This window comes from Arachis hypogaea, chromosome 12 (genome assembly GCF_003086295.3).
Source record: "Arachis hypogaea cultivar Tifrunner chromosome 12, arahy.Tifrunner.gnm2.J5K5, whole genome shotgun sequence".
In the NCBI taxonomy this organism is placed as follows: Eukaryota; Viridiplantae; Streptophyta; class Magnoliopsida; order Fabales; family Fabaceae; genus Arachis; species Arachis hypogaea.
In genome coordinates, this window is record NC_092047.1 from 87,045,185 (window position 1) to 87,057,775 (window position 12,591).

At 29.1% G+C, this 12,591-nt stretch overlaps 1 protein-coding gene across 1 annotated transcript; it reads right to left on the reverse strand.

Annotated features, from left to right (window-relative positions):
* Positions 1-4,943: 4,943 nt before the first annotated feature.
* LOC112730206 (uncharacterized) lies at positions 4,944-5,630 on the reverse strand. Its single transcript, XM_025780302.1, has 2 exons — positions 5,252-5,630; positions 4,944-5,008 (listed from the first exon to the last, which is right to left on the reverse strand). Exons 1-2 carry the CDS (start codon positions 5,628-5,630, stop codon positions 4,944-4,946), a joined length of 444 nt encoding a protein of 147 aa, XP_025636087.1.
* Between the last annotated feature and the right edge of the window lie 6,961 nt (positions 5,631-12,591).

Sequence of the window (12,591 nt, forward strand, 5' to 3'; positions counted from 1 at the left end):
GCCATTAAAATGGGTTAAACCTATCGGACCAACTCGTTTATCGATTTAAATGGGCGGACTTTTCCTCTAAAATTAAGCTCGTTTAAATTTCAGGCTAAACGGGTTAGCCCGCGGACTAAACGGGTGGCCTGTTTATTTTTTTTTTTACATTTTTTTCAAAAAAAAGTAGCACTTTTAGCCGATATTTCTTCCAATCCGACCCGAAAATCTGACCAATCAACTAAAAAAATATTTTTCAAAATATAAAATAAAAGGATAAACAGACTGGCCTGTTTAACCCATTGAACTGACCATAAACGGTCCAGGCTAAAAAATTATGGCCCGGAAATAAAACGGACTTAAATGAGCCAATCCATTTAACCCGCGAATTTAACGGACCAATCCTAAATGGACCATACTAACCCGTTTGACAACCCTAAATTACACAATAAGACGTCACAATTTCTCTCCCTTGTAATTAGAAGGCCACTCCAAATATTTATAGAAATATTTATCATACACTTAAAAAGAATTTTTTATCGTTGTATAACGTACTTTTAAATAGGATTTATAGTTAATTCAACACAATCTATGTATAAATTTTTTATTTTTATTTTTATTTATCTTAAATTTTATTATAAAAGAATTAATATTAGATTATTATTTAACTTTAAAATTATCTAACAATAAATATATATATATTATATACCTTATAAAGTAAAAAATTTTATGGTTATAAATTGTGTTGCTTATAAATCGTCATATTCTATTGTGCATTTAGAAGTTGCATATAAATCGTTCTAAGTTAGTGAGGATTAGTTTTTGCACATAAATCATTCTTTTCTAATATATTTTAGGTATAAAACGTGTAAACCATCATCACATCTTAGGATAATTTATGTTGATTTTAAAAGCTCGTTATCCTAGAACAATTTTTGTGTATTTCTTGAGAGCATTTCAAAAAATAAATCATCCTAAGATATAATGGTTAACATATCATTCAAAACATACAATTTTAAGATGAGGTATATATTATTAAAAATAGAAAATTTACGTTTTAAAAATTGGTTTAAGGGAATCAAATAATATGGGTTAATACTTAAATTCGTCTTTGAAAGATTACGTAATTTTCATTTTCGTCCCCGAATGATTTTTTTAATCAAATTAGTCCCTGAAAGATAAAAAATAAGTCAAATTAGTCATTCTGTCAGTTGGGTGATGACGTGGCACGCCACATGGCAGGTCAACGCCACGTGGCAAGTCAGTGCTACGTGGCAGGTTAGTGACACATGGCATACCCAGGTCAACGCCACGTGTCACTTGACATGTAAAAAAGATTTTTATAGTCATAATAGTCTTTGAAGCTCCAGACATAAGTCATTTTCATCCCTCAAATTTTAAAAATTAGTCAAACTAGTCTTTATATAATTTTTTTTTATTTTTTCTTCATAATATTAAATTTGAAATATTTTTTGATACTACTAATTTTAATAGAAATGTAATTGACAAACAAAACATTAGTAATTGTATCTTTTCTTCTTAAAAATTTTTTTTAATAAAATTATCTCTGTCCTTTAATTCTTCTCAAAATCTCTCTTATTCTTTTTTATTCTAAAACCTTTTTCTTACATACATTTTACTGGAATATATATATACTCAAAAAATTGAAATGTATGTATTTATTAACCTAAACAAAGTTATATGCTCAAAATCAAAATTTATGTATGTTAACCTAAACAAAGTTATACACTATTTTTTTCTACTACATATTTTTTTTTCATTACGGTATTACTTACATATAGGATGTAATGGTAGTGATACTTAGAGTCAAAATTCAAGAAGATCTACAAATTTTGACTCTAAGTATTACTATCATTAAATTCTATAAGTAAGTAATACCGTAATGGACAAATAAATTTTAACCCCAAATAATATTGATCACTATTTATTTTATCTATATTTTTTTTATCCCCTTAACAAGAATAAGGTAATAATTTCCCTATTTGGGTGATTGACAGAGTATTCTGTATTTATTATGCATAGAATACATTATACCGCTCAAATAAAATAGACTTACGAAATGCGAATATATTTGAATTAGATGAATTAGTATGGTATTAATTAAAAAGAAATGAAATAAAAAATATTTATAGAAAATTTTAATAACCCAACTAGAAAATCATAAAAAACTAATTTTTCGATAATTTTAGACTAAACTCCTGGTAAATTTTAATTTTCAGCTAGCTCAGCACTAACTCGTCGATATATTTTTTGTTGGAAGTGTCCTGATTCTATTGATAATGAGTGAGGCTAAATAATTCAATCAAAAAGATATAATTAAATTAGCTGTGGATTCTTCTATCCACTATTTTTTCTAGTATATGAAAATGAGAATGCTCTTAGCTCGACATCATTTGTTTTGTTCCACTGGAACAAATAAAAAGGTCGATATTAAATTTGTATTCGAATATTACAAAAAATTGTTTATTTAATATTATGACAAGATTACAATCTATCTTCTAATATTTTTATAAATAAATTAGAATATATTTGTTTATTATACATGTTTCTAAAAACAGATTCTTAATTTTTAAAATAATTTCAATACCAATAAAAATAGTATTAATTATAAGTATTTTACTTAGTTTCTCCTTTTTAGTAGAGTTAATAATAAACAAATAGTATTAATTATTTTTATTAATGAAAAAAATATTTAGAACAGATTAAATTTTAAGATGGATAGTTATTTTAGATAGGAAAGTAGTAAAAATTTTATTCCATTAATTTTAATAAAAGTACTATAAAAATTTAGTAAGGCAATAGAAGATTGCAGCATCACTTAATAACAAAATCAATCAATACCGATTTTTCAAAAGTTTTAAAAGACAAGAATCTTAAAGGTGCATCTTAAGTTATAGAAGGTTGAAAAAGTAAGTTGAGGTTGAGGATGGGATAATTTAAAAATTTTGTTAGAAGATTAACAAAAAATTATAATTTAGATATTTTTATAGTACGAAATCCATTTTTTATAAATACAACATTAATTTTTTTAATTTATTATAGATACTTTTGTTGATATTCGTTGAACTTCATAGATATTTTTAGTAATTTTTTCTAATAATATAATAACAATTAACCGTAAATGATGATTGTTTATGGAATCATTAATTTTAATTGCAGCATAAATAAAAATATAAAGTTCTATATAACTTGTTATACATAATTATGCATGCTTCTGAAATAAAATAAATCTATTTTGATAATAACTTTTTTATAATGAAGTTCAATCCACTAGAGTTTTTGAAACACTGGCCAATAATAATGATGATTCTCTAAAAATTTCTCTTATCTAGACTATGATATTTTTTTCGAATAATTCTTGTAAGTACCATTTTTAATTTTTTTTTAATTCTTGTTTCCCTTCTGTTTCCTTCTCTCAAACTAATTATTTAGGGAATTATACACCAAAGATAATCTCCTGTATATTCATCCCTCTTTAACAGATCTATAATTAGATTAATACATAAATATGTATGTATTATTCAAGTTTAGTGAATTAAATATAGGATAAAGTATTATTTTAATTCCTAACATTTGAGATGAATTTTATTTTAGTTCTTAATATTTTAAATTTTATTTTTATCTTAAAAATATTTAAAATAACATCAATATAATTTTACTGTCAAATTCTTTAGTTACACTTAATGAAGATGATGATGTGTACTGTTAATATTTATGTATCTTTTATTTTTATATTAATAAAATAAAATATAACACATATGATCTAAAAATAAAATTATTTAATTTTTATTATTTTTTAATTATTAAAATTTTAAATATAAAAAATACTGAATTATTATAAAATTTATTAAGAGTCTTAATTAATTTATATATAAATTTTTTAAAATTAAATTTAATTATCTTTAATAAAATAATTTCTAAAGATAAAATTAATTTTTGTGCTAACAACCTAGTTAAAATTGTCCATAAATTGTTATTATCTTCGTATAAAGAATACTAAACTGTTAATAATTGATAAGACCAAAGATTATTTATACATTTTATGATTTATAATTTCAGTTATAAATGATAATATCAATTAAAAATAATTGTTATTTAATTAATAACTTTTAAATTTGTACTTTGATAAGAACATAAAAAAGATGTAATTATTTAAATTTGAATGATATTTTAATATTTATATTAGACTATAATTATGGTTAATTTATTATTTAATTATAAAACGATTATTTAAAATGTTAAAAACTTAAAATCTAATTTAATTCAATATGATCTAATTTAAATTTAATTATAAAATATATCAAAAGTGAAAATAATTTGCATTGGTTTTAAACTAAGTTTTAAGTTTAACTTTCAAAATTTATCTAATCTAATTCAAATAATTTTTTTTTGTTTTTATAATTAAATTAAATAATTTTATTTTTAGATCATATGTGTTATATTTTATTTTATTAATATAAGAACAAAAGATAGATAAATATTATTTTAACAAAAAAAGATTTTTTATAAACTGCATGTATTCCGAGTACAGTGACAGAAATTTTGTTATGACTCTATGCCTGATACAGTGCACTTAGTTTATGCAACAAGTTTTAAATTACATCTATCTTAAATACAGAGTATTTGAATTGTGTTTTTTATAATTTTAATAACTCTGTACTCGAGATGTATAAAATTTATACAAATAGTCAAATACATAAAATACATTACAGATTATATATTTCTATAAATATTACATTTAAATAATTTAAATAAAAAAATTTCAAATTCTTTCTTATCTAGCAGCTAATATTAGATCCTCTTTCGAATACATGTAATTATTATATAGAACCATAATTTTACGTTTTATATTTATCTAATAAATTCATGCCTACAAAGATAAAGGTAATTCCATAGAATGATAATAAAAATTGAAAGATACCAACAAAGAAATTTCCATTCATTTACATAGACAAACTTCTCTCGTATTCGGAAGCAAGTTCCTTCCTTCCACCAATTTGAAGTGTACCTGTAATAATTTGTAATTCAATTCAAAAGAAAAATTATGAACAACACAATAGAATAATAAAATAGTAATAAAACTCAGACAAAACCAAAGTATAAAATCATTACTTTATTTTCTTCTTTGATTTATTTTAAATAGATAGATGATTGAAATAGACACCAATTTAGTGCAGAGTCATAGATTGGCTTAAATTAACAATGATATTTGAAAATTCAAAATTAAATTATTAAATTAAACCAAACTAACCTTGATATATGCAAGATGGAGGGTTATCAAAATCAGATAAAGAGAGGTGTTTATAGGCAAGACCAATATCAATGATAATGAGACCTGATGATGGATCTGTGACTATGAAGCCCTTAACTGGTAGCCAAATGAAAAGCTCTTCTTGGTACATGCCTTCAAATACTATCAGTTGTCCAAAACTCAAATTAGTTCTTACCACACTGTTGAAGAACACTCTTGTTTCATATTGAGCTAGACAAGGGTGATACATTTGGACCTCTAAAAAGCCAGTTTCATCTAAGGTATAGGATTTGACGTTGTTTGGAAACAGTCCCGCTGGAAGACCATAGCTACGGAGAACGTCATGTACTGAATAATAAGTGTACTCGTTGGATGTCATTGTGTAAGGCATAAGGAGAACTAGAATGAGAAAAAGGAAAGAAGATGAAAGTGGTGACATCAGAAACATGGTGATACAGATGGATTGAGATTAGATTTTAAGGTTTTGGAGTTGAAATTTGAGGTTTTTATGGTCCTTTAACGAGGTTTTAGGATGGATAGTTATTTTAGATAGAAGAGTAATAAAAATTTTATTCCATTAATTTTAACAAAAGTACCTATAAAAATTTAGTAAGGCAATAGAAAAGATTGCAGCGTCAATTAATAACAGAATCAACCAATACCCAAGAAGAATCAAAGGAAAAATCATAAAAAATAATTTTTAATCGTTTCGGTTATTTTCTCTTTTTTTCTCTTAATTTTGGGGGCTTTCTTTATGTGAAGGAATGTGGTAAAAAAAAAAGAATAGAGTTTACTGTTAGTGGAAATAATTACTTTCGAAAAATTAACCTGATTCGAAATGCGGTCAAAAAAGAAGTAGAGGCCGAAAAGATATACGTGCGAGAGCTGAAAATTATTTGACACGGACTCGATTTCAATACCTTGACAAATCAAACAATTACTCGAATGAAGAATCGAGCAGTTACACGAATAGGGAAGTCGAAGGTTTTCTTTGAATTAGGAATTTATTGGTAACGCTTATGAGTAAAAGAGCGGGAACAGTTACCTAAAAATTCGCATACAAGGCAGCATCGTGTAATTAATGGTCGGTTATGGAAGTGAGCTATAAATATTAGTAAGTTTTAGAAAATAGGGGTTGGAACTTCTTTTCAGAAATATACTCAAGCACACTCACATCCCCAACAAATTTCTGAGTCTGCATTCGAGTTCGATTTTTGTAGGGTTCCTTCCATTGTCTTTACTTTTCATTTATAATTCTTGCAAAACTTTATTTTTCAAGCAAATTTATCTTTCAAGCATTGTTTAATTTTCGTGTCCAATTTACATTTTAGTATCTTTAATTTCTATGTCTAAAGTCTTTTGATCCAATCGAAGGCATTTTAATCGCTTTCTTTAAAAATTCAATGCAAATCATTTCAATTTCACTCAATTTTACTTTTAGAATCCTTTATTTTACACTTCTTTTAACCCTTCGCACTTGTTGAACTTATTTCCTATCTTAATACTCGTCTAATTCGAGAACCTTTGATGCACTTATAGGAAACTGATACCTGCAAAAGAGGAGTTGGTTTCGCTCCTATACTATTAGAATCGAATCACCATCGATTTGTTAAAAATCGACAAAACACTTACCATCGTGGATTTCTCAGCCAGGAATCAATCGAGGTCCTCCACCACCACCACTATTGATTTCGGCCTCATCTATTGTAGGAGTAGTTTCAACTTCATGACAAGAGTTTTAAAGATACATGTTGGGTTATGGAAAGTTGGAAAAGTAAGTTGACGTTGAGAATGGGGTAATTTAAAAATTTTGTTAAAATTAAAGATTAATAAAAAATTATAATTTAGATATTTTTATGGTACAGAACCTATTTTTTATAGATACAATATTAATTTTCTTAATTTATTATAAATACTTTTGTTAATGTTCGTAAATTTTATGGATACTTTTAGTAGTTTTTTTAATAATATAATGACAATTAACCGTAAATGATGATTCTTCATGGAATCATTAAATTCAATTGCAGCATAAATAAAAATATAAAGTTCTATATAACTTGTTATACATAATTATACATGCTTCTGAAATAAAATAAATCTGTTTTGATAATAACTTTTTTATAATGAAGTTCAATCCATTAGAGTTTTTGGAACACTGGCCAATATTAATGATGATTCTCTAAAAATTTCTCTTAAGTACCATTTTTAAGTTTTTTTTTTTTAATTCTTGTTTTCCTTCTGTTTCCTTCTCTCAAACTTATTGTTGAGGAAATTATACATAAAAAATAATCTCCTATATATTCATCCCTCTTTAACGAATCTATAATTAGATTAATACATAAATATGTATGTATTATTCAAGTTGAGTGAATTAAATATTGGATAAAGTACTATTTTAATTTCGAATATTTGAGATATTTTAAATTTTATTTTTATCTCAAAAATATTTAAAATAACATCAATATAATTTTATTTGCAAATTGTTTAGTTACATTTAATAGAGAAGATGATGTGTATTGTTAATATTTATCTATCTTTTATTTTTATATTAAAAAAATAAAATATAACACATATGATCTAAAAATAAAATTATTTAATTTTTATTGTTTTCTAATTATTAAAATTTTAAATATAAAAATACTCAATCATTATAAAAATTAGGGTTAAGTATTGTTTTCGTCCCTAACGTCTTGGGTCAAAATCAAAATCATCATCGACCTTTTTTCGTTATTAAAATCATCCTCAACGTTCAAAAACGCTTTAAAATCATCCTTCCCCGAATTCTTGGACCAAAATACCCTCATCATCATCATTCTCCTTTTCACCTTCCTCACCCCACCACCTCCACTGCCACCAACATTACCACCACAACCACCGTCAACACCAACACCACCAACACAAACACCACCACCAACACCAACCAATACCAACACCAAGAACACCAAATAACAGCAACAACACCATACCACCACAACCACCACCACCACTACCACCACCACCACAAACACCACCACCAACACCAACCAACACCAACACCAAGAACACCAAACAACAGTAACAACACCAAACAACACCAAACCAAAAAGCAGAAACAGAAATCAAGAAAGCAAGAAAGCAGATGCAGATGGCGGAGGCGGCGAGGCGGCGAGGCAGCGAGGTTGCGAGGCGGAGGCGGAGGCGGCAAGGAACGGTGACGAAGGCGCGGCGGTCTCCCTCCCCTGTGCGCACTCTGTTCCTGACGGAAATGTGGCGTGATGCGGCGCGATGGACGGTGGCTGTGGCAAGGTGACGATCCTGAGTAACGCGGCGGTGATTGGTGCGATGGTGGCGATAGGACGCGGCTCCTCCAACGGCGGCGATCCCCTCCCCTCTTTCCCATTCCCACTCCTCCTCCCCCACACCCCTTCCCCCACCCCCACCCCGCATCCTTTCCCCTCCCCCCCCCATACGCGTCCTTTCCCCTTTCCCCCTTCGCCGGCGCCGTCCCCCCTCCCCCCCTTCCCCTTCCCTTCTCCCTTTTCCCTTCTCCTCTACCCCCTCGCCCTTCCCCTTTCCCCTTCTCCCCTCTCCCCTGTCCCCTCCCCTGTTTTCTTTTTTTTTTTATGATGACGAGGGTATTTTGGTCCAAAAATTTGGGAAAGGATGATTTTAAAGCGTTTTTTAACGTTGAGGATGATTTTAATAACGAAAAAAAAGTCGGGGACGATTTTGATATTGACCCAAGACGTTAAGGACGAAAACAATACTTAACCCTAAAAATTATTAAGAGTCTTAATTAATTTAAATATAAAGTTTTTTAAAATTAAATTTAATTATCTTTAATAAAATAATTTCTAAAGATAAAATTAATTTTTGTGCTAACAACCTTGTTAAAATTATGCATAAATTGTTATTGTCTTCGTATAAAGAATACTAAATTGTTAATAATTGATGAGACCAAAGATTATTTATATATTTTATGATTTATAATTTCAGTTATGAATGATAATATCAATCAAGAAATAATTGTTATTTAACTAATAACTTTTAAATTTGTACTTTGATAAGATCATAAAAAAGATGTAATTATTTAAATTTAAATGATATTTTAATATTTATATTGGACTATAATTATGTTTTAGCGTGTTTATTATATTTTATTTATTATTTATTTAATTTTTTTTGAATCAAAATAAGCTCAACACACTAAGGTGGAGCAACGAAAGAAACAACAAGTACTTCATAAAAAACATAACTTCCGGCAACGCCATCAACCACCAAAAGAATCACTCTTAGTCCATTCGTTGTAGCTCAGCATCGTCTTCCTTATTACTCCACACCTGTTTCCTGATTCTGAAAAATCCTAGCATTGCGTTCCACCCAAATGTTCCAAATAACTGCAAAGAACCCCGGCAACCATTTCTTCTGATCTTGTTTATCGCTTATACCTACCGGTCCACCGCTTAAACAGTTCCCTTATGGTTCTAGGAATAGGCCACACCTCCTCAAAAGACCTCAACCAACTGCACCACACCTGCCATGTTATCTCACAGAGGAGAAATAAATGCTCCCCAGACTCTATCTCCTTCTTACATAGTACACAGAGATTATCACTGAGCCTAATAACGCCTAGTCTACTCAACCTCTCCTTAGTATTCACTCTACCAATAAGCACAAACCACCCAAAAAGCTCAATTCTCGGCGGTACCATCCCTCGCCAAACTGAACTTGTGAAACTGTAGCTCGTTATCTCATCCGACAGAGCCTCCGACTGTAGGACCTGCACAACAGACTTGGTAGAAAATACCCCTTTATTATCAAATTTCCAAACCATATTATCATCTTTACCATCTGACAGCTTCACCGGCCTTAGCCGCTCATGAAGTTGATGGACAAGTTCCAGCTCCCATTGGAACAACTCTCTCCGCCACTGGAAGTTCCATATCCACTCAAACCCATCCCAAAATCCACAATCCCCTATCATCGATCCCTGCTGATTCGAAACAGAGAATAGTCTTGGAAAAGCCACCTTCAAGGGGCCACCTTGCAGCCAGTTATCTTCCCAAAACAGGGTACTGCTCCCATTCCCTACCTCCATCGCCAGGCCAGTAAGCATTTTGTCTTTTATCCTCTGCTCTTTTATATTTAAATGACATATGTCTTTCCAGGGCCCTCCTTTAACCAGTAACTGCTGATTTACTAGCATTATATCAGGATTCAGGTTGTTACACGAGCATACAATCTTCTTCCATAAGGGGCACTCCTCTTTAGAAAATCGCCACCACCACTTAAATAAGAGCGCTGTGTTCCGAAGCACCGCATCCCCAACCCCCAAACCCCCAGCCTTTTTTGGTGCCTGAACCAACTCCCACTTAACTAACGCGCAATTAGTTTATCCGCAACCGCCTTTGGCATCTTGTATAGACTGAGGTAGTAGATAGGTAGGCTATTCAGTACTGATCTAATAAGAATAAGCTTGCCCGCTTTAGTTAGAACCTTTGCTTTCTGTTTTATTATTTAATTATAAAACGATTATTTAAGAGGTTAAAAACTTAAAATCTAATTTAATTCAATATGATCTAATTTAAATTTAATTATAAAATATATCAAAAGTGAAAATAATTTACATTGGTTTTAAACTAAATTTTAAGTTTAACTTTCAAAATTTATCTAATTTAATTCAAATAAATTATATTTTTGTTTTTATAATTAAATTAAATAATTTTATTTTTAGATCATATGTGTTATATTTTATTTTATTAATATAAGAACAAAAGATAGATAAATATTATTTTAACAAAACAAAGATTTTTTATAAACTGCATGTATCCCGAGTACAGTGACAGAAATTTTATCACGACTCTATTCCCGGTACAGTGCTCCTAGTTTATGCAACCATTTTTAAATTACATGTATCTTAGATACAGAGTATTCGAATTGTGTTTTTTATAATTTTAATAGCTCTGCACTCGAGATGTATAAAATTTATGCAAATACCTAAAATACGTTACAGATTATATATTTCTATAAATATTACATTTAAATAATTTAAATAAAAAAATTTCAAATTCTTTCTTATCTAGCAGCTAATATTAGATGCTCTTTCGAATACATGTAATTATTATATAGAACCATAATTTTACATTTTACATTTATCTAATAAATTCATGCCTACAAAGATGAAGGTAATTCCATAGAATGATAATAAAAATTGAAAGATACCAACAAAGAAATATCCATTCATTTACATAGACAAACTTCTCTTCTCTGTATTCGGAAGCAAGTTCCTTCCTTCCACCAATTTGAAGTGTACCTGTAATAATAATTCGTAATTCAGTTCAAAACAAAAACCATGAACAACATAATAGAATAATAAAATAGTAATAAAACTCAGGACAAAACCAAAGTATAAAATCATTACTTTATTTTCTTCTTTGATTTATTTTAAACAGATAGATGATTGAAATAGACACCAATTTAGTGCAAAGTCATAGATTGGCTTAAATTAACAATGATATTTGAAAATTCAAAATTAAATTATTAAATTAAACTAAACTAACCTTGATACATGCAAGATGGAGGGTTATCAAAATCAGACAAAGAGAGGTGTTTATAGGCAAGACCAATATCAATGATAATTAGACCTGATGATGGATCTGTGACTATGATGCCCTTAACTGGTAGCCAAATGAAAAGCTCTTCTTGATACATGCCTTCAAATACTTTTAGTTGTCCAAAACTCAAGTTAGTCCTTACCACACTGTTGAAGAACACTCTTGTTTCATATTGAGCTAGACAAGGGTGATGCATTTGGACCTCTAAAAAGCCAGTTTCATCCAAGGTATAGGATTTGACGTTGTTTGGAAACAATCCTGCTGGAAGACCATAGCTACGGAGAACGTCATGTACTGAATAATAAGTGTACTCATTGGATGTCATTGTGTAAGGTATAAAGAGAATTAGAATGAGAAAAAGGAAAGAAGATGAAAGTGGTGACATCAGAGACATGGTGATAAAGATGGATTTGAGATTAGATTTTAAGGTTTTGGAGTTGAAATTTGAGGTTTTTATGCATCTTTAAGGAGGTTTTTGAGTACTCTGTACTCTAGTGTGATTGAAAGTGTGATTGATTGAAAGTGTGAGTGCCAGAAAGCATTGTTTGTGAAATCATAGCTGGAACCGTTTGGGATTACCATGTTATTATCCTTTTCATTTGCATTATTTTTTGCGTCTAGAACCATCTGATATAGCAGTATTTACTCCTCTCACTTGCCTTATTTTTGGGTAAAGTACAAATTATTTTGAAAATTTAGATATAATTCCTTCTGATTTGTGTGAAAGATATTTAGCTAAATTACTTT

Excerpts from the sequence above, each read along its gene's own strand:
- LOC112730206 (XM_025780302.1), bottom strand. The coding sequence starts at position 5,630 with ATGACATCCAACGAGTACACTTATTATTCAGTACATGACGTTCTCCGT. Across the intron at positions 5,009-5,251 it reads TCCATCTTGCATATATCAAG|GTACACTTCAAATTGGTGGA; the intron begins GTTAGTTTGGTT and ends AAATTATTACAG.